We start from the raw sequence: 25,631 nt of genomic DNA, 5'->3' as shown, positions 1-25,631 counted from the left end.
ATTTAATCCAAGAGTCAGCCGGGGGCATCTAATTTGTACAATGAAATAAACACCCAGGGTTCTAGCAGGAAAAGAAAAGAGGAGAGAGAGGGGCGCCCGGCTGCCGCTCTAGCTAACGCAGAACATGGCGCAAATGGGAACCAGCAGCTCAGCTTCAACCTGGATTCAGCAGATTCTGAGCGGCGGAAAGTTTGTCAGGCGGCGATCCGCCAGGGTAGCTACGCGGACGCGCAGCATCGTAGGAAGAACTGAGCAGGTTAAGTGGAGCAAGCTAGTTCCTCTCCCTGAATCGGGTGGGCGTGGCTGAGTAACTACCGATAATCTGCTCGGAGCAGCCACGACTTTTCTACGGAATCTTTCTGTTTCCAGCACAGGACGAGGCCCTAATCGCGACAGGGTCGTTGGTCCTGAGAACATGCAGGTTTTCTTTAACCAGCTTGCTTGGCACTCCTTGTCAAGTTTTTTTTTTCTTTAGAGGCCACTGGTCCTTCAGCCTTTTCCTCTCTGAGCGCTTTGGGTGGGGACGGTGGAAGCGGCGATTTCCCCATCTGGGAAATCTGACAGCCACTCTACGTCCCCGCTGCTTGAACTCTCTTTTAACTGGACATCCTGGGACCTAAGCCGAGTGCTCCGGCCTCCAAAGATGTTGTACCTAACGGCTGTTGTGGGTTAAACCAATCATCGCTTTCATATATTCCCTGCCTTTCACGCCCTCATTCATCACTTTCGTTTCTGGCTGTATGACGAAAAGAAACCTCATTGTCCTGAAAATGACTCTGCCTTCAAACTTTTGAAGTAGACTGAAAATATTTTTAGGACCACAAAATTTGGTATATATTTAAAGGTAGAGAAGCTCAGTTAGTAAGAGCTGTTTCAAAATTTATTTTGTAGATTTTATTATGTTAAAAGAATTCCAGTATTTTTAAAATGGCTACCATGAAGGGTTTTTTTCCAACATAAAGAGAAATACCTATTTTGTTTTACTCAGATACAAAATGCTCTCTTATTATTTTTCAGTACAGTAATTTCACAATATTTAATATGCTTTCATTTCAATTGTTTTTATTTCAGTTCAGCTTTTATATCCGTTATTTGAAAGTACATGCCTGGAAATCTGAAAGTACACGGCCTAGTCCACCTTAACAGTTTGTGTTGTGACATCAGAGAGAGGCAGTAAGATAAATAGGGTTGGGTGGATCATACTTGTGGCACAAATGAAGTGTCTGACACAAAGAATGGAGCTGTATTCCATCTCCTCTAGAAGACTTGATGAGTATATTAGTAAGAACCTTCACCCCAGCAAGGAGCTCCAACAGAATGTCAAAGATGCTGTCAACAGAATTTGTTCTTTCCTGAAAGAGAAGTGCAAGATGGATGCCAGGGTGATCAAGACAGTAAAGGTGAGCCTTGCCTGATTTAGCTAACCCAACTCTAGTGAGATTACTTCCCAGACTGAGTGGCAGTGGCTGTTTTAGGCCATCATGCCATCTTAGTTAAGGACATGAAGTACCCTTCCCTCTTTCCATTCTGTGAGTTCAAATATGTTTAGCCTGGCTGCAGATTAATTGATCCAATCCAAACGTGGGTGCTGAGGCTAGGAAATAAGTGCCAGACACCATGGCAGTGTGGCCATGCCCTTGAAAGACCTCTCAGGAACTGACAAGAATGCTGGGTTCACTGGGGTGATCTTTTTGATGGGAGCAAGAAAGTCACTTGCCATAAAGAATGTGCAAGAGGCCTTTTTTTGCTGTTACACCATATGCAGTGGCCCTGAAACTGTGGACAGTTCCCATGTTTTAATGAAAGGTATGCTACAAAGAGTCAAAATTGACTTTCTCACACATTCTCTTAGGCCCATCAGCACTTACCTACTTACTTGTCAGCACTGGTACAGGGATAGTTGATGGAGCAAGAAAAGCAGTTAGCCTATCTTCCTAGAAGCATCTAGTGTGGGTTTGAAAGAGACCCAAACAGGATGGGAAGCCTGCTGATAGGCTGGTGTCTGTCATCAAAAGACCTTGTCTTAGGAGAACATCCAAGAACAGGTGTCCTTGTACTTTTCTTTGGCTTATTAGTCTTCCTTGATTTATGATCAGGTGATAGCATTTTGCATTGATCCCCATACATCTTTCCATATAGTTCTCAGGTTCCCTTTGACAAGCTGTTTGCACACCAGCATTGTATCTGCTGCGCTGAATCTTTCCAGGCAGTGTAATATGCCTTTATGTTGACACAGAACTGTTCCACAGCAGCATTAAAAATACTAATCCATTAATGAAAGGGCTGTACACAAGCTCAATTGAAGCTTCAAGGTTACTCTGCAAAGTCCCTCACTTCTCAATTGACTAATCATGCTGTAAGGAATGCCTAAGACCAAATAAAAGACTCAGACTCTAAATCAAGTTTAAGCTCTGGCTTTTATTTAGAATAGAATGCACACCAGTAAAAAGCTGAGAGTGAGGGAAGCGCGCCAAAAGTTGAATTAAATAGTCTCGCGCCAAACAGCGCTCCACCCCCACACTCCCCGGGTGTGCCCCACGAGTTCCACGGAGTGACAGGCCATCAAGACTTGATAGGTGAGAGGTCGTCCAGCCCCATTCGCCCCGGGCATCATCCTGTTTATCTTCCTGCGAGGTAATGGTCCATTACTGGGCGATTAGACCTCGATATTCCTCGAAAGCCCGGACGCGCCTTTCCGAACCTCGCCCTGATCCTTTCTTTATCAGGGGCGTCAATGGCCGATTACCGGGCGATGGGACCTTGTTTGTTCAGTAGATCTCCCAACCCCATTACCTTCTTTGTCCGGTTTATCGCCCGCACCTCTCCAGCCATTGACACGCATCCACGCTTTGTCATGCGAGCCGTTATGATGTCGCAAACATCGCAACGGCGATCATGACACACGCTTACTTTACCTTCCTCTAATGAAAGACAACCCATTTTCCTCATTATCACCATACAATCTTCCACAGCAGCATTTATGCTGGTCTCTTCTAGGTAGGAACTAAGTGAATGCGATGGGTTAAATAGCAGTGAGGCATTAAGTTCACTAGGCCAGCCAGTGTTCATGGAAAGAAAGATCTACAGGAAGATGGTCTTTTGTTTTCCTTATGTTCTCTTTGTATTTCCTGGTATTGTGTCATCTCCTTTCTTGATGTTTTAGCCAAGAGGTGTCTGAAGCACAGCATTCAAACTGAGCATAGCTTGCTATATTAACATTTTGTTTGCAATACTAGCTCAGATCTCATCTTCCAAATGATGGGTTTATTAACGGATTGTCTGATTGTTAGGCAGTTTCCTTCCCCAAAAGAGAAGTAAGAGTATGTAACAGAAACTAGTTTTTGTATCATCAGCTTGTTGTTTCCGCTTCTCAAAAGCAGTTTAAAAACAACCCATGGTTGCCTTTCCATCCTGAACTCAGAAGTGCTGAGAACAAGGAACAGAAATCCTATAGCAACACAAATCTCTTTATTCTTTCTCGGAAGGAAGGAAGGGAAGAAGGAGCAACCTAATGCTTTATACAGTAGTCTCCTGAAGAGAAGGGGAAACTGACCAAGTCTAGTCTCATTTCCCCTGCTCACTTTATGTGAGCTACTAGGGATCCTGAGAAAAGTTCTGTTTACAGGGCCTGCTGGGGCAGCTCAAATCCAGGAGCCAGAGTTTCCAATTGTTTATGCTCCTCTTGATATTTTTCCTTTCCCCCATCTCATAGAATGGATAAGGATTTTGGCTGTTCTAGACTAAGGGTATGTACAAAGATACAGGCTTGGATCAATCTTTTTTATTATAGTGGCTTTAACCATCAAGTGAAACAATGGGTTGACCTGTTGTAAAATTGCAGAAGAAAGGTGAGGAACTAGTGAAGGTCACCCCTCTTCTATATGCATAGGTTGTGTGTGTGTTTTTTTTACTTTTCATGTGATAAGTGCATACAGGCTGTAAACCAGTAATTACTGGGTTCTTTTTATTCCTTACACTTTGGGGGATATAATATTAGCATAGCATGAAATAAGGGTTATCAAGACCCTTAATCAGTAATATCATCATAGCTTGAGCTAAGACCCTTGATCACAAGGCTAGCCCCCTGGTATAAGGAGTTAGACTAGCATGGTAAGGCATGTTTTCTTTATCTATGCATGTATGATGGACATTCTTTGACATGTATACCAGAATCTGAGAAGACAGTTCCTCAAGACCACAGAATTGATCTGTTAAGAGGGAAAGGAATATATTTTTTAATCACTCCTAGAAGGAGAGCCTCTGTTTAGACCTACCTGGGAAAGGTGCTATACACTAGCCAGAATAATCTGGGGAACATCTGTAGCTGCCTTTGATGAGGACAAGGGGCTTCCAGCTGCCAAAGGAGTCTGAGATTTTTGCCCTATACTTATCCTCTATTGAATGTTGCCATGTCTTGTTTTGTTGCCTTGTCTATGGATATTTCTTGTCTACATTTATGCTTTGGAGTTAAAGTTATTCTTTTGCTGTGCTTTCCTTAATAAACTCTTTCAGCTTTTTCTTCATTTGTGTCTTTATTGCTTTCATATCCACAGACCTCCTGCCCAAGTTTTAATGTGGCAAAACACCTGTTTAAGGAGATGGGATGGGCTTGAGATTTTCTTCACATGGGGCAAAAATGAACAAAATATCCTTGTTTTTCTGTCTACAGTTGACAAACACAGCTCTACCAGTGAGTCGTAGGGCCTAATTCAACAATTAGGGTACAGGTATTTCCTCCTTTTCTTAGAGTTTGTGAGATACATGCTGTTTTAAGTGACCAAATGGTGAGAAAGAAGGTGAGTGAACTTTTTTTTTACAGGCTGGCTCTGCAGGAAAAGGGACAACCCTGGGTGAGAATTCAGATGTTGATCTGGTTATCTTCCTCAGCTGCTTCTCCAGCTTTCAGGATCAAGCAGAGAAGCGTGAATATGTGATCAAGACCATTAAAGAGAATTTGGATAAATGTATCCAGACTATTGCTTTCAAAGTTGACATCTACCCACTGAGTGAAGGGACAACTCCCCCACGCTCATTCTCACTCCTCATCCAGGCAAAAAAGAAGACAGAATCGGTAGAGGTGGACATCCTCCCTGCGTATGATGTTTTAGGTAGGGAATCTAGTCACAAGCTTTCTTATTAATTCTGGCATTGGGTGAATATAGGGAACCATCAGGGTAACGAAAGGGACATGGTTCCCTATATTCAGTGTGCATCAGGAGGCCCTTGCAATGGAGACTTGTGCTTATTACCTCACAGTCAGACAACTGTAATGAGGTTTACATGGGACTGTCCTAGAAGACTCAAAAGTTGCAATTGGTCCAGAATGCAGTGAATTGACTACTAATGGCAGGAAGTAGGTTTTTCAGTGTTTGAGATACATTGAGATGACTCCCTTGGTTACCAATATGCTTCCAAGCCTAACTCAAGAACTTGCTTTTAATCTTTAAAGCCATACATGACTTTGCACCCATGTTCTTGCAGGATCATCTGTCCCAACCAGAATCAACCTGCCCCAATCATGTGAAGTATGTAGAGTGGGGGCCCAGAGGCATGCCTTCTCAGTAGCAGTCCCCAAATTGTAGAATACCTTGCCCCCAAGATAGAAGAACCCCCACTTAGCTGGCATTTCATAGAGCAGTTGAAACATCCTATTCTAAATAGTGTAGAGAGCCAGGGAGACAGTCTTGAAGCAAATATTCAGAAAACATTACATAAATAAAGATGATAGAAGCATTCCTTAAGTTCTGGGAAGGGAGGCAGTATTAAGAAGAGACTCAGGATGAGTCCCTGGGGTATAAGAGAAAGGGGATGAGAAGCACCATCAAGCTTGCAAGGTTCTGTTGTTATAGCCTATCTCAAAGTATAATTTTGGTTTTCCTGTGGAATCTGTTTTGTGAACTGGCCTTTGAAGGGCTGACATCAATCTTGCAAGTCTCATTGTGCTTCAGGGAGGAGTCATCCTGACTGGGGGGATGGGAATGGGCATGGCAATCGCTGATGGCCTTAAAAATGCACAATAGGATAACAGTACAGAGCACAACATCTTGTGATATCCTGCTTTGGTTCCCTTTCCCTTCCCAGGTCAGATAAATTCTATATATAAGCCACCTGTGGAGGTCTATAACAGACTGATTGAAGCCAATGGAAAGCCAGGAGAGTTCAATACTTCCTTCACAGAGTTGCAGTGGAATTTTTGTGAAACACCATCCAACAAAGCTCAAGGATCTCCTATGGCTGGTCAAGCACTGGTACAAAGAAATCAAGAAGAAGAAGGTGAACTGTCATGGGAGATTGTGGGGAGGCTGGAAAAGTAAAAGGAGGAACCAACCAACCAATGTTCTTATTCATGTTTAATTATTTAATTGTTTTAAGTGGTTTTTATAATATACTTTGATTGTTGGTTTTATTTTTTACCACCCAGTCACCTTGTGTGAGTTGGGCAGCCATATAAATTTGATAGATAGAGATTATAATAGAAAAGACAGGACAGGAATATGTTTGTTACGTATCTCATAAACAACTGCTCAGTCCTGGCTGAAAAAAATCTGGGAAGAAGAGATTGAAAACATTCAAAGAGACTTCACCTTAATGAACTCACTAACAAATGAGGGCTGGAGGTTCTATTGCAGTTTCCAAGATTCTAAACTTTACTCCTAATGTTTGCATTGAAACTCCCTTTTCTGTACTGAAGTCTCTGTGACCTTTGCTTTGTAGATCATGCCCTGCAAAACAGGGCTTGACATTGTCCAACCTCTGTACAATCAGGATAGTGGTGTGATTGTCCAGTCATTTCCTTGGTATCCTGGCCCTTTGCCCAATTCTCTGCTTTTCTGGCCTGCCACTAGTTAAGTTATTAACCCCCCAATAATGGTAAGGATCAGTTCTTATTGTGGTCCTCCATTTTCCTGTCTTCCCCAAAAGGGAAGTCAAGAATCAATACTAGTTTTCCCTACTCTACCCCACCCTGGGTCTGGATGTCCTGGGAAAATATCCATGAAGATTATATAAGGCCAACATTACATCTGACGTTGGATACTATTTTCTAGAGACAGTATGGGCCAGCTTGTTATAATATTCAAAATGTTGGGATAGGACCAGAAAGATTCAGATTCAACTCTCTGTTTAGGAAGGCACTTTGAAGAGCATTCAGCCAGGAAAGGCTGGCGCAGAAAGAGATAAAATAATGCTTCTGGCTGAAATGTGACTGATGGAAAAGCAGCAGCTACAACAAGAATGGTCAATTTGTGGAGTGTGGGGGGTCCTAAGACCTTTGTGCAGGCAACAAAGTTCCCCAGATTTGTTTGAAATATAGTGTCAAACAACCAGTAGCAATGCTGTTTTGCGCCAAAGTTCAGGACAAGATAACTGAATGTATTAAGTCTCCACTAGGCTTAATGCAGTGGTTTATTTTTTTAAAAAAAAAACCTCCCCAATCAGAAACAAAATGGCCTCATGATAGAATTTGTTTCTTCGACAGCAAGGTGTATCATTGCCCCCCAAATCTGCCCTGGAATTGCTATCATTTATGCTTGGGAAGAAGGGACAAAACAGGCAGAGCAATTCGACACAGCAGAAGGGTTTTGCACAGTGATGAAGTTGATCATTTAGTACCAAGATCTCTGCCTCTACTGGACGGAATTCTACAGTCTTGAGGATCCCAAAATAGGGCTACATGTGAAAGAAAAGTTGAGGGGGACACGGTAAGGATACTACTTCTCTCATATTGCCTTTTCTTACATATGCTTTCATCCAGTTGGGTAAAGTGCTGTATCTCTCTTAAGTTACCTGTTAAATGCACAGGTTTAGCCCACAAGTTTGGGCATTATTCCATTGCACTTGAATATTTTGGGGCAAGAAAAATATACTTATTATGATTTGCCACTGAGAGAAAACCACTTTCCTGCTAGCTTGAAGTAGGAGTGAGAAGGTATGAAAGAGGCAGAAGAGCAAAGTCTCTCCTCTTCCTACTTCTAGAGACTGGATTTTCTGATGGGGGGCTCCATAGGTGATATTCAGTAAACAAAAGGCAAACAAAAAATTAGTCATATTCTCAATGACACATTTAGGTTGCCCTGTAGTTACTACCTATTGTACAGGTATTTGTTTGGTATAAGTTAGGGAAGGAAAACACATTAAAATAACATATTGAAAAGTGAAATCTACTTGGCAGGCACTGGAGTAGCATACATATTTTTTAAAGTTCTTGTGATAACTAACTATGCGTTTCTTCTGTGAGTTTATACAACACTTATTTTTTTTTAAATATGCATGTATATGCAGTCCTGTGATTACTGATCCAGCAGACCCAACAGCAAACATTGCCCAAGCCAAAGAAAAAGCTTGGGATCTACTGGCCAAGGAAGCTTCTTTTTGTCAGAAGCAGCCATGTTGCATGAAGGACAATGAACCCTGCAAATCCTGGAACGTGCAGGTAGCATTCATATGTCTTCCTAACAGACAACTCAGAAAAATCATTAATTCTAAGTCTTGGGATACTTCGGGTATAATGATTACAGGTAGATTATGCAAAGGTTCTGCAGTCTTAAAAGATTCAATGTCTTAAAATGAAAGGGTTTTCCTGATCGGCTTTGCCTAGTTGAACCACTGAATGTAGTTTTGGACTGGACAGCTACATCATAATAGAGTTCTGTGCTTAGCTGTGGTTCGTTGAATAAAACACAACTAACCTCAGTGCATAATGGCTGAGAGCCTTGGACGAACCCAGTCTTAACAGTAGTTTCCTTAAGCAGCTTTCTCATCAGTCCAGTCCGAGAGAAGCCCTTCAGTGCTATTCCCGCTTGCTTCCACATGCGGAATTAGGTGCGAAGCCAAGCCATGCATTCAAGAAGGTCTGCAGCTTCACAACCAAAACTTATCTAATGTTCTGTTCGGTGTTTGAGGGGAAAGGGCAAATAAGTAAAGGATGATCTTATTCAGAACAATTGTGGAAAAATCCATTCTGCGGTTACCTTTCCTTCTGTAAGAAAAGGAACGCAAAATGCCACATCTCTCAGAATGGACTGCTGAGAATTCACTCTCTGTGTGAGCCTCACTGATAGCATCATAGAGAACTACTCTTTTCAGCACCTTCAGTTTTGCTCGTATGTTGGCAAGGCGGGCCCGCTCTTAGGTAAAGTGACCAACTGCTTCAGGCAGCATGCAAAAGCTGGGTGTGCCACAGGATCCTGCTCGGGGCTGTAGAAAGAGGGTTCTTCCCTTTGATTCCCATGGGTGGGTGGGTAGGTAGGTAGGTAAACTTTATTGTAGGTAGGTAAACGTTACAGTTTAAACTCTGACCAATGTCTATACCTATACTGTACATTAAATATACATTAAAAATGGCAATTAAAAGAAGTTAAAAGAGTTAGAGGAGAGGGAGGGGAGGGGAGGGGAGGAAAGATTTTAAAGATATCAAAGGAATGCAGTTTTATTGGACAGTATTTGTTGCCTCACTCTTGTAGCAGCGAGGCAAAATTTGGCTATGTTATGGGGGGGGTTAATCCGTTCAATCATGTCTGATTCTCAAAGACTGCCTGGACAAGTCCCTGCAGTTTTCTTGGTAGGTTTTTCAGAAGTGGTTTGCCCTCGCCTCCTTCCTAGGCCTGAGAGAGGGACTGGCCCAAGGTCACCCAGCTGGCTTCGTGCTTAAGGCAGGACTAGAACTCATAATCTCCCGGTTTCTAGCCTGGTGCCTTAACCACTATGCCAAACTAGCTCTTAACATTATGGTGGTAGTGGTCTTATGATCTCCTAAAAGAGAGGAGGTGTATTATTGGTCATCTCTCCCTGGGAATTCCTTTATGAGAGCTTGAATTAATACATTATGCAGGTTTATGTAGAAATTACAGTGCAACAGGACATACTGAACATCCTCATGGTGTGGGGTCACAGGGGCAGTCATTCGTGGAACTTTCCCATGGGAGATTCACTTCCACTTCCATTTCCATTTCATGATCAGATCAGGATTTGTTTTATTTATTTCATAAATGAAGTCATCCAACTTGCAGCATGCCATTGTGAAAAAGTAATTGCCCCCCTATTTCAATCAATTCTGTTAAAGGGGTAACTCGAGCCAATGATATGAATGCCTCATTAAACAGTCAAAGCTGATTTCAGCTGGTCTTGCTCTATATAAATCTCATAAACTTTGCATCACAGTGAAGTTGTTACCACACAGCATGAACCTGAAGCACAAGTGGGCCATACTCCAATACAATGATCCCATATATACATTCAAGCTTACAAGACAAGAACAAATTCAGTGTTTTGGAATGGATAAATCTAGGTCCAGACCTAAACTGCACTTGGAGTAGGGAGAAGGCAACTTAACCTCTTCAGGCAGCAAAATGGCTTGAACCAGTCCTGTAGTTTGCACATCGTTACTCTAGGATAAACTTCTAGAATGTTTCTGTAATGTACATCAGTAACACTCCTCCTCCTCCTCCTCCTCCTCCTCATCATCTTATCCCACCTTTTTAATATATAACCCAAGGCAGCAAACATACCTAATAATCCTGCCACCCTGTGAAGTGGGTTGGGCTGAGAAAGTGACTGGCCCAAAGTCACCCAGCTGGCTTTCATGCCTGAGGGGGGCCTAGAACTCACAGTTTTACTTACTATATTATACATGACTGATTAATTATACATTACTAGTAGCACAGCTGTGATCCTAAATTATGCTGTTTAATGTTTGGGTCAATTGTTTCACCTTTTTCTTTCAGCCAGCCCGAGACATTAAGGAGATGGTGAAAAAACATACAGGAGCAACCAAGGATACCAAGTGGATCAAGGCAGAGATGGGGAAAGAGGGGCATATCTGTGAGCTATGTTGGGAAAAACCTGGGCAGGGAAATATAGTTCTGCAGAATGATAAAACACTAGCAGATTATGGGATATTCTATGATACTACCATCTGCTCACGTCATACAACATCCCAAGAGATACAGTACAAATTCTTTTTTTTTAATATGTATACTTTTAATATATATACTTTTCAAATATATATGTATATTTGAAACAAAGATTCCTGACGTAGGCCTTCATTGGAGAGAAGCTCCAAGATGGTGATGAAGCTGCAGCTTTTGTAATGAGCTCCCTAAAAGATAATCCAGTCTGCTAACGAGCATCCTCCATTTTTTTTTTAAACCATCCTCTTATTTTTTAAAACGAAACACACAAACTGATTACAATTATTATCACTGCCAACATGGGAAAAAGAAAGAAGCGACAGGACACTGTCTGTAACTCAACCATCATCTATATTTTCACCCATTATAGTCTGAAAGTCGTATCACACACATAGATTTTAGTAAGATAGCCTACAAATGCATTTTAAATTTATCTTAATTTTTAATTTTATATTACATTGTTACCACTTTAACATAGACTATGTATACTCTAAGACAGGTTATGTATACCTTTATAGAGCATTATCTTGGTATTGATCCATGACTGCAATAAACTATCTATCTATTATCTGAAACAAAGGAAAAAATTACAGAAAAACAAAAAACTACAAGCAGAAAAAGAAGCTAAAAAGTGAAACACAAGAAAAAAGAAATTTAAAGATTACATACAAAGGTGACTTCCAACAGCAAGAATATACAGCAATTTCCATAATCAACCCCTTACTCTATCAAACCAAGATCACATTATTTCTATAAATCTGTACATTAGCACATGTACAAATCACTTAATTGCTCCTCCCCCTTATATAAAAAAGTATATAAGTTTCTAATTCAACTTCCCTCCCCCATAAAACTAAAATAAGCCTTGTGTGGCGCAGAGTGGTAGGCAGCAGTATTGCAACCGAAACTCTCCCCATGACCCGAGTTTGATCCCAGCGGAAGCTGGAGTCTCAGGTAGCCGGCTCAGGTCGACTCAGCCTTCCACCCTTCTGAGGTCAGTAAAATGAGTACCCAGCTTGCTGAGGAAAGTGACGACTGGGGAAGGCAATGGCAAACCACCCCGCTACAGTCTGCCAAGAAAACGTCACAAAAGCGGCGTCCCTACAAAGGGTCAGACATGACTCGGTGCTTGCACAGGGGACCTTTCACCTTTTTCACCCCCATAAAACACCATTTAATTATTTCCTTCCTACCACTATTCTATACATTTCTTTCTACTATAATAAACATCTAATTATAAAAACAAGTTGTCTGCCTTTATAATTAATAAAACTACAACAATCTTAACCCTATTAAACCTAAAGAACAATTGTTGTTTATTCGTTTAGTCGCTTCCGACTCTTCGTGACTTCATGGACCAGCCCACGCCAGAGCTTCCTGTCGGTCGTCAACACCCCCAGCTCTCCCACGGACGGGTCCGTCACCTCTAGAATATCATCCATCCACCTTACCCTTGGTCGGCCCCTCTTCCTTTTGCCCTCCACTCTCCCTAGCATCAGCATCTTCTCCAGGGTGTCCTGTCTTCTCATTATGTGGCCAAAGTACTTCAGTTTTGCCTTTAATATCATTCCCTCAAGTGAGCAGTCTGGCTTTATTTCCTGGAGGATGGACTGGTTTGATCTTCTTGCAGTCCAAGGTACTCTCAGAATTTTCCTCCAACACCACAGTTCAAAGGCATCGATCTTCCTTCTCTCAGCCTTCCCTATGGTCCAGCTCTCACAGCCATATGTTACTATGGGGAACACCATTGCTTTAACTATGCGGACCTTTGTTGTCAGTGTGATGTCTCTGCTCTTAACTATTTTATCGAGATTTGTCATTGCTCTTCTCCCAAGGATTAAGCGTCTTCTGATTTCCTGACTGCAGTCAGCATCTACAGTAATCTTTGCACCTAGGAATACAAAGTCTTTCACTGCTTTTACATTTTCTCCCTCTATTTGCCAGTAATCAAGCTGGTTGCCATAATCTTCGTTTTTTTGAGGTTTAGCTGCAAGCCAGCTTTCGCACTTTCTTCTTTCACCTTCATCATAAGGCTCCTCAGTTCCTCTTCGCTTTCAGCCATCAAAGTGGTATCATCTGCATATCTGAGACTGTTAATGTTTCTTCCAGTGATTTTAACTCCAGCCTTGGATTCCTCAAGCCCAGCATGTCACATGATGTGTTCTGCATACAAGTTGAATAGGTAGGGTGAGAGTATACAGCCCTGCCGTACTCCTTTCCCAATCTTAAACCAGTCCATTGTTCCGTGGTCTGTTCTTACTGTTGCTACTTGGTCGTTATACAGATTCTTCAGGAGGCAGACAAGATGACTTGGTATCCCCACACCACTAAGAACTTGCAACAATTTGTTATGGTCCACACAGTCAAAGGCTTTAGAATAGTCAATAAAACAGAAATAGATGTTTTTCTGAAACTCCCTGGCTTTTTCCATTATCCAGCGGATATTGGCAATTTGGTCCCTAGTTCCTCTGCCTTTTCTAAACCCAGCTTGTACATCTGGCAATTCTCGCTCCATGAATTGCTGAAGTCTACCTTGCAGGATCTTGAGCATTACCTTACTGGCATGTGAAATGAGTGCCACTGTTCGATAGTTTGAACATTCTTTAGTGTTTCCCTTTTTTGGTATGGGGATATAAGTTGATTTTTTCCAGTCTGATGGCCATTCTTGTGTTTTCCAAATTTGCTGGCATATAGCATGCATTACCTTGACAGCATCATCTTGCAAGATTTTGAACAGTTCAGCTGGGATGCCATCGTCTCCTACTGCCTTGTTATTAGTAATGCTTCTTAAGGCCCACTCAACCTCACTCTTCAGGATGTCTGGCTCTAGCTCACTGACCACACCGTCAAAGCTATCCCCGATATTGTTATCCTTCCTATACAGGTCTTCTGTATATTCTTGCCACCTTTTCTTGATCTCTTCTTCTTCTGTTAGGTCCTTGCCATCTTTGTTTTTGATCATACCCATTTTGGCCTGGAATTTACCTCCAATGTTTCTAATTTTCTGGAAGAGGTCTCTTGTCCTTCCTATTCTATTGTCTTCTTCCACTTCCGCGCATTGCTTGTTTAAAAATAATTCCTTATCTCTTCTGGCTAACCTCTGGAATTTTGCATTTAATTGGGCATATCTCCCCCTATCACTGTTGCCTTTTGCTTTCCTTCTTTCTTGGGCTACTTCGAGGGTCTCAGCAGACAGCCATTTTGCCTTCTTGGTTTTCTCTTTCTTTGGGATGTATTTCGTTGCCGCCTCCTGAACAATGTTGCGGACTTTTGTCCAGAGTTCTTCCAGGACCCTATCTACTAAGTCCAGTCCCTTAAATCTATTCTTCACCTCCACTGCATATTCCTTAGGAATATTAGTGAGCTCATATCGAGCTGATCTGTGGGTCTTCCCTAATCTCTTTAGTCTGATCCTAAATTGTGATGGTGGATGGATGATATTCTAGAGGTGACGGACTTGTCCCTGGGGGAGCTGGGGGTGTTGACGACCGACAGGAAGCTCTGGCGTGGGCTGGTCCATGAAGTCACGAAAAGTCGGAAGCGACTAAACGAATAAACAACAACAAATTGTGCAAGAAGAAGTTCGTGATCGGAACTACAGTCAGCTCCAGGTCTTGTTTTTACCGACTGTATAGATGTCCGCCACCTTTGGCTGCAAAGGATGTAGTCAATCTGGTTTCGGTGTTGTCCATCTGGGGAAGTCCATGTATAAAGCCATCTCTAAAGTTGCTGGAAGAGAGTGTTTGTTATGCAGGGTGAGTTGTCTTGGCAAAATTCTATCAGCCTATGTCCTGCTTCGTTTTGTTCTCCCAGGCCATGCTTACCTGTAATTCCAGGTGTCATTTGACTGCACACCTTAGCATTCCAGTCTCCCGTGATGAAAATAACATCTCTTTTAGGCGTGTTGTCCAGTAGGTGCTGCAGATCCTCATAGAACTGCTCTGCTTCAGCTTCTTCAGCATCTGTGGTTGGGACGTATATTTGGATCACTGTGATGTTAGATGGCTTGCTCTGAATTTGAATTGAGATCATTCTATCGGTTTTTGGATTGTATCCAAGCACTGCTTTAGCCACTTGACTATTAATTATGAAGGCTACTCCATTTCTTCTGTGGTCCTCTTGTCCACAGTAGTAGATCTGGTGGTCATCTGATGTGAAGTGGCCCATTCCAGTCCATTTCAGTTCACTGACGCCCAGAATGTCTATCTTTAATCTTGACATCTCACCAATAACCACATCCAATTTGCCCTGGCTCATAGATCTTACATGCCAGGTTCCAATGGTGTGTTGATCCTTAGAACATCGGATTCGCCGTTCACCACCAGCACCGTCGGCCGCTAGCCGTCCTTTCGGCTTTGAGCTAGCTGCGTCATCACGTCTGGGGCTAGTTGAACTCATCCTCTGTTCCTCCCCAGTAGCATTTTGACCATCTTCCGACCTGGGGGTCTCATCTTCCGATGGTATACCGACATATCTCTGGTTGTACTGATACATTTTGTTTTCACGGCAAGAATACTGGGGTGGGTTGCCATTACCTTCCCCAGGGATCGCATTTAGCCTGACCTCTCTGTCATGACCTTCCCGTCTTGGGTGGCCCTTCACGGTTTAGCTCATGGCATCATTGAGGTGCTCAAGCTCCAGCACCACAACAAGGTAATGATCCTTTGCTGAAGAAAGAACAATACAAAAAATTATTATATCTTGTCCATAGCTATTAAATCCTACAAATCAAAAATCCTGTAAATCTGTCCAAATCATTAATAAAAAATGAAATCATAATAACCTCATTATCAGTCCAGTTACATATTTTTGCCCCTCCTCAAAATATACCAGAGCATTTACATATTTCCCCATTACAGATAAGGCATTTTTTTATAAAAGTCCAACAGCCTAACTGCCCCCAGAAATAGACTTCTCAGCAAAAAACAAACAAAAAAAACTCCCACATAACATACTCTCCTCTTTCCTATAACACTGATTCAGATAGTCATAACATTTCCCCAACATGGCAACTTCTTGTGCAGTCTTAAACTCGGACTGTCGTTTTTACGCCCTCAACACCAAACCATGATCTTCATCTGGCATTACTTCAATCTTGCTAACAGCAGAAAAGTCCCCATCTTTACCAAAATCTTCATCTTCCTTTTCAGCCAGATGACACATTTTAGCAACAATCGGTAAAGATGGAGTCTGAGGACTCCAAAGACAGAGTGGAGGAGGAGAACCGGATGATAGTTGGTGAGGGGGCGAAAACCAAAGAGCCTTCAGAGCTGCTGATTGGTGGAGTCTCTGAAGAGACTCAGCAGCCAATCAGTGCTCGACAGTGGAGAGCAGCAAAGAGAGCTCAAGAGCTTGAAAGGCGATTGACTCCCTGCCAAAAATGGTGGGAAAGTCAAACACTTAAAAGGCGCCCACCCAGAGAACAGGCTGTCGGTGACAACAGTTCTCCTCTCCCAGCTGCGCTCCCAGATCACACCACCTCAACTGACCTCCCTATTCTCTGTGACAACTTTTCTCCTCAGAATCCTGTCTCTGCCGCACCTCTGCTTCCTGCCTTGCCGCTGAGCTGCTGCTTCCCCTGGAATCTCTCTCAGCCACTTCTGCTTCCTGCTGCACTGCGCTGGTCCTGGATCCATTCTCCTCAGCTGGGTAGAGTAACTTCATCTCCTGCTGTGCTGCTGCACTGCTACTGCCTCTGAAGTTGCTGGCTGTCACTGTGCTGCTGCTGTCTCCGGAGCTTCTTGATGCCAACAATCTGATTGGTCTCTGCTCCTTGCCTGGCTGCTGAGTGAGTTCAATCCTCCAGTATGGTTATATTCCTGCCTTGCTGTTGGTGATTCCAGCCAACCAGTTCAGTCTTGCCATTGCCTTGCCACTGTGAAGCCAGTTCCAGTCCAGCTGTTTCAACCATCCTGCCACTGGTGACTCGGTCTGTCAGTCCGGCCTAGCTCCCTGTCTGATCTCAAACAACACTAGTCCTTGACTCCAGCCACACTGACTGAATTCCTGTGCACGCACTTCAGCCATTGCAGTTGCTCATTAATTTGTAATAAATAAAACCCAATAATACCTCTTCTGTATTCAGTCTAGTTGGTCAGGACAGATTGTCACCGACCCCAACAACAACCACCAAACTCTACCAGCGGAGAATAGGGAGAGATCATCCACTCTCAAACATGGAACAACTGGCTTAGGAGAATGCGCATCTCAACCAGGAGAACGCACAATTCAACCACCAGATATCCCTCCTGACTCAGCAACTGGTGCAGTTGCAAGCACAAGTCACAGCTCCCGTAGTGGTCACTTCAAGACTCAAGTGCCCTGTACAGGTTCCAGAGAGGTTTGATGGATCACTGGCCAATTTTTCAGCCTTCTCGCAGTGCACACTGAACTTGAATCTGCAAGCAGAAGAGTTCCCCACTGATCAACATAAGGTGGGCTTCCTCATCAGTCTATTGTCTGGTCCAGCAGCTAAGTGGGCATCTCCCCTGATCAGTCAGCAAAGCCTACTGCTGGATAACTTCAATGAGTTATGCCAACAACTCAAGTCCATGTACAAGGACCCAGTCAAGACCCAATCTGCCAGTTTATGGTTGCAGGAATTATGCCAGGGCTGAAGACCTGTGGTGGAGTACATAAATGACTTCCAGCTGATCACACAGGACCTCAAATGGAATGAGGAAGCCCTCTTGGACCAGTTCCAAGTAGGGTTATCAGCCGAGATCTTGGACGAATTGGCACGCATGGATTGCCCGCAGACCCTCCAGGGGTTGATGCATCTATGCCTGAAGATCGATGGGCAATTCCAGCAGAGAAAAGTCCTGTGCTGAGTCACCGCCACTCAACCGATTGCCATGCAAGCCTCAACACCCCAAGCCCTGACAGATTGGGGGAGCACGCACTCACCTCACCCCAGCTGAAAAGGAATACTGCAGATGGAAGGGTCTATGTCTATATTGTGCCAGCCCAGGACACATGGCCATCAACTGTCCTGTCAAGAAGAAGACAGCATCGCTGGCAGGAAACGGTCGGAACCCAGTCTAAAGGGGCAACTAAGCTGGGTTAGTTTGGGTGCAAGCCAAGTCCATGTGCCTCGCCCCACGCCCCTCAGCCACCTGGTGGTGCTGGCCCATCTACTGATCAATGATCGTGCTATTGAGGCCCAGGCCATGGTAGACTCTGGAGCCACAGCCAACTTCATTGACTCCAGCTTCGTGCAAAGATGGGGCATTCCTCAGCAGGAGTTGAATCCTCCACTAGTCATTGAGACCATTGATGGGCGGCCACTCAGATCCGGTCCGGTGGCATTCACTACTCGACATATACTGCACATCGAAGACCATTCAGAGTGGATTGAGTTCTGTGTGGCCGCCATTGTCATGTTCTCATTCTAATGTCTGGTTAACATTGTAACGTTTCACATGTCATTCTCGGTTCCGTATCCCTTCACCCGGGGTTTTTCCATTCTTTCGCCCTCCCTTGTTTTGAGGGCTTGGAATGCATGTTTGGGTTTGCGCTCCTGTTCAAGGTTCTGATCTACCCCCTAGTCAACGTAAAACTGTCATTTGGGTCGTCAAAGACTTTTTCTCCAAACAAGCCCACTTTATCCCATGCGCTTCTATCCCCACCGCACAACAGCTGGCACGCCTTTTCCTCATCCACGTGTACCGCCTCCACGGTATCCCCGCCCGTTTGGTGAGTGACAGAGGCACACAATTTACGTCACAATTTTGGCGGGCATTTTTGAAACTTTTGGGTACGAAACAATCACTTTCTACCGCCTGGCATCCGGAAACGGACGGATCTACAGAGGCGGTTAATTCTACATTGGAACAATACCTCAGAGCTTTTGTTAACTACCAGCAAGACAACTGGGTCGATCTACTCCCATTTGCTGAGGTCGCTTACAACAATTCCATTCATCAAACCACTGGTCAAGTTCCCTTTAAAACAGTTTTTGGACGTGAATTTGTTCCGATTCCTGAACTTCCTCATCCTCAACCGCTACCAGCCACCCTCGCTGGCTGGGCAGACTCTCTCAAAGACTCATGGGCTAATATTCTACTCGCTCTCCACCATGCCCAAGCTACCTATAAACGCCATGCTGATGCAAAGCGTTCCCCAGAACCATCCTTTGCTGTCGGCGATAAAGTCTACCTGTCAACTAAGTTTATTAAGTCTCCACAACCCTCTAAAAAACTGGGTCCTAAATTTGTCGGTCCTTTTTCAATTGTTGCTCAGCTCAACCCTGTTACGTTTAAACTTGATTTACCTCACAACCTTAAACGTTTACATCCTGTTTTCCATTGTAGCTTACTCAAACCCTGCCTGTCGTCGGACCGTTGGCATCCACAACCCACTCCTCCACCTCCCCTCATGATTGACAACCAGCAACACTTCGAGGTGACATCTATCCTCGATTCCAGACGCCAGCGCTCCACTCTACAATATCTCGTCCGCTGGAAACATTTCCCTCATCCTGAATGGGTTGCTGCTCCAGACGTGCGTTCTCCTCGTCTCGTAGCCCAATTTCACTCTGCCTATCCTGACAAACCGGCTCCCTAATTTCTTTTGGGGGGGCAATATGTCATGTTCTCATTCTAATGTCTGGTTAACATTGTAACGTTTCACATGTCATTCTCGGTTCCGTATCCCTTCACCCGGGGTTTTTCCATTCTTTCGCCCTCCCTTGTTTTGAGGGCTTGGAATGCATGTTTGGGTTTGCGCTCCTGTTCAAGGTTACTTTCCCAGGCGCGTCTAACGGCTTTCAGCACCTGGGAGGGGGAGCGTCCTGACGGGCGACGGGGCGGGACCTGCCCACAAGCAAGGCTTTTAAGTTTGTATTTGGCGCGCTTTTGCTCATTCTCAGCTTTCTCTGTATTTGCATACTATTCCTTTAATAAATCAGTTATCTTTAAGCCCGAGCTTGTGAGACTGAGTATTTGGGTTTAGGCAATCGTTACACATGCCCCACTACCCAGTGGTATTGGGTCTTGAATGGCTTTGGGTGCACAATCCCCAAATCGACTGGACCACGGGCCAATTAACCTTTACAAGCCCACTATGTGATCAACATAGGGCCAAAGCCCTGACCAATGGGCAGCTGCTTGGAATCATAATGCAAATTCCTCCACCATTCCAATAATTTGTGGATGTGTTTGATGAGAAGGAGGTGGAACAACTACCACCGCACAAAGACTACAACTGCCCAATCGATCTGGTGCCTGGGGCCAAACTTCCGGTGGGACACTTCTATTCTTTGACAGAGCCAGAGCAGACAGCCCTAAAGGACTTTCTGGACATTAATTTATGGAAGGGGTTCATCTGGCCTTCCACCTCGCCCCTAGCTGCTCCTGTGCTCTTTGTGAAAAAGAAGGGGAATTACCAACGTGCTATGACTACCAAAGACTTAACGAGATCACCATTAAAAATCGTTACCCCTTCCACTGATCTCTGAATTGCTGGAGCATCTCCGCGGAGCCCACGTTTTCACCAAGCTGGACCTGCGGGGAGCTTATAATCTAGTACGCATCTGGAAGGGTGACGAATGGAAGACAGCATTCCGTACCCGCTATGGTCATTTCGAGTATACCATGATGCCATTCGGACTTTCCAACACACCCGGGGTGTTCATGCACTTTGCTAGACCAGTACCTGATTGTGTACCTGGATGACATCCTGATATTTTTTGCCCCCTCACCGTATTCAGTCTAGTTGGTCAGAACACAATCTCTTCTCCAATGTCCCAAGCACTCTGCAAGATAACTTGACAACACTCTGAAAGGATCTCTTTAATAGTCTGTTTACAGTCACGACAGAGCTCTAAGAAATCTTCTTTAAAATCTTCCATACTTTAGGCAATAGATTATTGGGCTACTTCTTTCTTGGGCTACTTCTAGTGTTATGCAGAGTGAGTTGTCTTGGCAAAGTTCTATCAGCCTATGTCCTGCTTCGTTCTGTTCTCCCAGGCCATGCTTACCTGTAATTCCAGGTGTCATTTGACTGCACACCTTAGCATTCCAGTCTCCCGTGATGAAGATAACATCTCTTTTAGGCATATTGTCCAGTAGGTGCTGCAGATTCTCATAGAACTGCTCTACTTCAGCTTCTTCAGCATCTGTGGTTGGGGCGTATATTTGGATCACTGTGATGTTAGATGGCTTGCTCTGAATTCGAATTGAGATCATTCTATCGTTTTTTGGATTGTATCCAAGCACTGCTTTAGCCACTTTGCTATTAATTATGAAGGCTACTCCATTTCTTCTGTGGTTCTCTTGTCCACAGTAGTAGATCTGGTGGTCATTTGATGTGAAGTGGCCTATTCCAGTCCATTTCAGTTCACTGACGCCCAAAATGTCTATCTTTAATCTTGACATCTCACCAATAACCACATCCAATTTGCCCTGGCTCATAGATCTTACATGCCAGGTTCCAATGGTGTGTTGATCCTTAGAACATCGGATTCGCTGTTCACCACCAGCACCGTTGGCCGCTAGCTGTCCTTTTGGCTTTGAGCTAGCTGCGTCATCACATCTGGGGCTAGTTGAGCTCATCCTCTGTTCCTCCCCAGTAGCATTTTGACCATCTTCCGACCTGGGGGTCTCATCTTCCGATGGTATACCAACATATCTCTGGTTGTACTGATCCATTGAGTTTTCACGGCAAGAATACTGGGGTGGGTTGCCATTACCTTCCCCAGGGATCGCATTTAGTCTGACCTCTCTGTCATGACCTTCCCGTCTTGGGTGGCCCTTCACGGTTTAGCTCCTGGCATCATTGAGGTGCTCAAGCTCCAGCACCACGACAAGGTAACGATGCTTTGCTGAAGATTACTCCATAATACTGCCCTACAAAAATGTAAAGAGGAATTGAACTTCTTTAAAACATACAGGACACCAGGAATCTCTCATACTACCATTTGGGAAACAAACAAAGCATCTATGAAGGGTCTCTTAATTAAATTATCAGGAAAACAAAAATACAATAAATGAAAAAAACAGTTAGATGCTAAAATAAGAGAATTGGAACAAAAGCATAAGACTAACCCCAAAAGACAACTGATGAAACAATTGCAAAAAAAATAAACCGCAACTAAACTTATTAGAAACCGAAGAATTACAGAACAAAATAAAATTCGTTAAACAGAAGAATTTCGAACATGGAAATAAAACAGTAATATTTTTAGCTTATCAACTCAGAAAAAGAAAGACATACAGACAGTATCAGTCACAAAGAAAGGGACCAAGTGGTTTCTTTCAAGTTTGGAAATGATAGAAGAATTGACAGCTTTTTAAAAAGGAATTATATTCTAAGACCAATATCGATGAAGCTGCTATGATTGAGTATATTGAAAAGTTGGTCATTGACTTCTGGTAGGGGATTGGCGAATTGAGACATGTCTCCACAAGCTCCACGGTTGACCCGATCACATGGACTTTTTTGGGCTCAGGCAGGTTTTCCTAGAGCCCAGAAGTGTTCTCTGGACTAAGAAGAACCCCAAGAATTACCCCATCTGTCCTCTGGATGTCTGGAAGCAGCCAGAAGACCACAAAACAGCATTTCACAATCAACTGGTAAGCTAGCAGCCGGGAGGTGGGGATTGCCATCTTTTCCTAAGCCATGCTGAAGCCTCAGGACTCAAAAGACACCTGTCCCATTTCTAAAACACATTTTTTTTTCTTTTTAAATTATTAAGGAGAGGCTCTTCGCAACAAAGAAATGCAGAATCTCTTGATCATTTTCATTACTTTAGGAAGTTATTAATTTGTTAATTTGGCTTTTTTAATATATATATTTTTCTCTCTCTTTTCTTTTTAAGTCGTATTGTCGGAATTAAAGAATTTTGCCTGTTTACTGTTATTTTTTTCAAAGTTTGAAGGATTACAAAAGAATTACACACTTCATTGAATTTGTGGAGCTGAGCTTTGATCTATCTGTTTTCCTGTGAGAACAGCTTTGTTTACTTTTACTTTTCCACTCCTACCACCCACCCCGATTAACTTTCTTTTGGAAAGACAGCCTTTTGTCTAATATCCTGAGGCACTAGGGGGCACTATAACATTCCATGGAAGGATATGGAAGATTTTAAAGATATTTTTAAGGAAATGTACTTCAAGGTTACTTATGCTTTGGACTATCTCTTAGAAAGTTATTTGGAAAATAATGTCCCTGTCTCAAAGAAAAAAATGAGGAGTAATGTCCCTCCAAAAAGTGAGGGGAAGAGCCAAAAAGTGAAGGGAAGATGATTCACCTCTGGAATGTTAATTCTGAAGAAGGAAAAACTTTGGTTGTAAATGGGACAGAAATGGCTGCATTCTTGGAATATGGTGCCCAGAGTCACTCTTAGTGAGATGGGCGGTGACAAAATATGAAATATAAATAAATATTGAGACTGATGACAAGATTTAAGCCTCGAGGGATGGAAGGTCCTTGAAGCTGAGTTAGACTTTACAAGGCAGGTTGAGGATTGCAAGGAGAAAGCCTTGTGTGTAACACTGAGATATATAAATGCCTTGGTTTATTTTGAAGTGGGTTAACTGTTTAATTGTGTTTATTAGGATGGTCTTTTAAAGGTTTAGACAGATGTTTTTGCTTTGGGGATAATGAATTTATCTTCAGTAAAAGGATATTAATAAGGTTATTGTTTAAATATGTATTGGTGGAGATACAATGTTTAACTATATAAGTGTTTTGTTTAGGAGTAAAATTGTAATGAAGAAGGATAATATTTGATTTTCTGTCTATTAAGGGGGGAATTTTTATTATGTTATAAAAATGCTTTTTTATATATCTTTTTCGAGGGAAAAATAGTGTTCTAGAGGTAATGTTATACTGAGAATGGAAATACTATATAGAAGTAATGCTGATTCCAGTTTGAACTAGAGTGAGAGATTGATATTGACTTATTTATATCTTTGTTGTAGAAAGTTGGAAGTTAGTATGTATATATGTATTATGTAGTATGTGGTAGTCTTTTTTGTATTTTCATGCTTTTTAGTTCTTTTTTTCTCTTGTAGTATACTTTATTTCACTTCTTGTAGTTTCATGTATTTGTTGAAAAACTTAATAAAGCTTTATTATAAAAAAAGAAAAGAAAAGTTGGCCGTTCAAGAATTGAATGACAAATATAGACTAAGCACACCCATAACTATTCAAGAAATTAAAAAGGCAACAAAACAAATTCAGTCAGGAAAGTACCAGGTCCAGATGGGGATAGCTCAGTATTAAAAACTTGAGGAGGAACTGTTAGAGCCATTGGCAAACACCATGAATGAAAGTAAAGAAACAAAGGCAATACCACCAACATACTGTATAACCTTGATTCATAAAAAAAGGAAGGACACAGAGAAACTATAGTCATATAGACCAATTCCTGCTGAATGTGATTATAATTTTTTACAACAATACTACCTGACTGACTAAATAAATGTTTCCCAAATATTATACATATCAACCATACACACTACATTCCAAAGAGGAACATTAAGGATAATAGCAGGTTTCTAATCAATATAATAGAACATATCAACAAAAAAAAAAATGAAAGCACTAATTTTTCTGGATTTGGAAAAAGCGATTTCATTTCTTTCTGTGCAGTGGCCATTTCTACTGGCAGCATTGAGCAAAATGAATCCCAGAGAAGAGTTCAAAGCTTGGGTTAAAAGCATATAACAGCAGCAAACAGCGAAGATTACAGCTAAGGGAACACTCTCTGCAGACTTTCAGATAAGTGAAGGCACAAGCAAGGTTGTCCACTTTCTCCTCTATTATTTTTCATTGCTTGAGAAATGTCAGAAAAAGTCCAAGGTGTCATGAAAGCCGGCTGGGTGACCTTGGGCCAGTCCCTCTCTCTCAACCGAACTTGCCTCACAGGGTTACTGTTGTGGGGAAAATAGGTGGAGGAAGGAGTATTAGGTATGTTCACCGCCTTGAGTTACTTATAGAAATAATAAAGGCAGGATAGAAAATAAATAAAAAAAAACTATCACAGAACCACAAAGTGCAATAAAACTGTTGATGAAAACAATCCACAGCTTTGAAGAATTCTCCTGATAGAAAATCAATGCCCCATAACTAAAAATAATTTACAAGATATTTAACCAAGGAGAAAAAAATCTCTTGCAGGAAGAATCTGGCTGTCAGATAGCCCACTCAGTGAAATATCTTGGTTGCATTTGACAGGTAATAATCAAGAAATATATCAAAACATCTGTGCTAAATTATGGCAAGAAATCAAGAGAGATTTTGAAAGGTGGAAAAAATTAAAGCCTTCCTGGTTAGGATCAATTGCAATTATCAAAATTAATGTATTACCCAAGATAAATTACCTGTTTCAAATGGCACCAGTTCCAGTCTCAGAGAAAATCTTAAAAGAAGGCAAGAAATTCTCAGTAAATTTATACGGAGTGGGAAAAGACCTAGAGTTAAAACTTTTACAAGTTTCAAAAGACAGACGTGGTCTTGCTCTCCCAAATTTTAAATTGTATCACAAAGCAAGTTGCCCATCATGGTTAACAAAGTGGATAAAATTCCTGAATTGTAGAACATCAGTAGTGGAAGGAGCTGGCCTGGCTAATGGACCAAATACTTATGGATATTTATGGTACAGGGATACAAAAAGGTCAAAAACTTAAAAGGACGTGTTATTGGATAAAGTTTGATAAAAGCATGGAACTCCATAAGGAAAATAATAAGCCCCAAAATAACAAAAAGCTAATTTCACCG

General features: G+C 42.5%; 1 protein-coding gene across 1 annotated transcript; it reads left to right on the top strand.

Moving 5' to 3' along the window:
- Positions 1-1,006: 1,006 nt before the first annotated feature.
- On the top strand, positions 1,007-24,639 carry LOC134489352 (2'-5'-oligoadenylate synthase-like protein 2). The gene is given in 8 exon segments (XM_063291984.1): positions 1,007-1,400; positions 4,820-5,108; positions 6,082-6,191; positions 6,193-6,273; positions 7,460-7,517; positions 7,520-7,700; positions 8,281-8,431; positions 24,504-24,639. Coding segments are annotated over 8 exon segments (1,131 nt in total). The 5' UTR covers positions 1,007-1,214; the 3' UTR covers positions 24,579-24,639.
- The last annotated feature ends 992 nt before the right edge of the window (positions 24,640-25,631 follow it).

Source organism: Candoia aspera, chromosome 2 (genome assembly GCF_035149785.1).
Source record: "Candoia aspera isolate rCanAsp1 chromosome 2, rCanAsp1.hap2, whole genome shotgun sequence".
Classification (NCBI taxonomy): domain Eukaryota; kingdom Metazoa; phylum Chordata; class Lepidosauria; order Squamata; family Boidae; genus Candoia; species Candoia aspera.
This window is presented reverse-complemented; position numbering and strand designations above follow the sequence as displayed.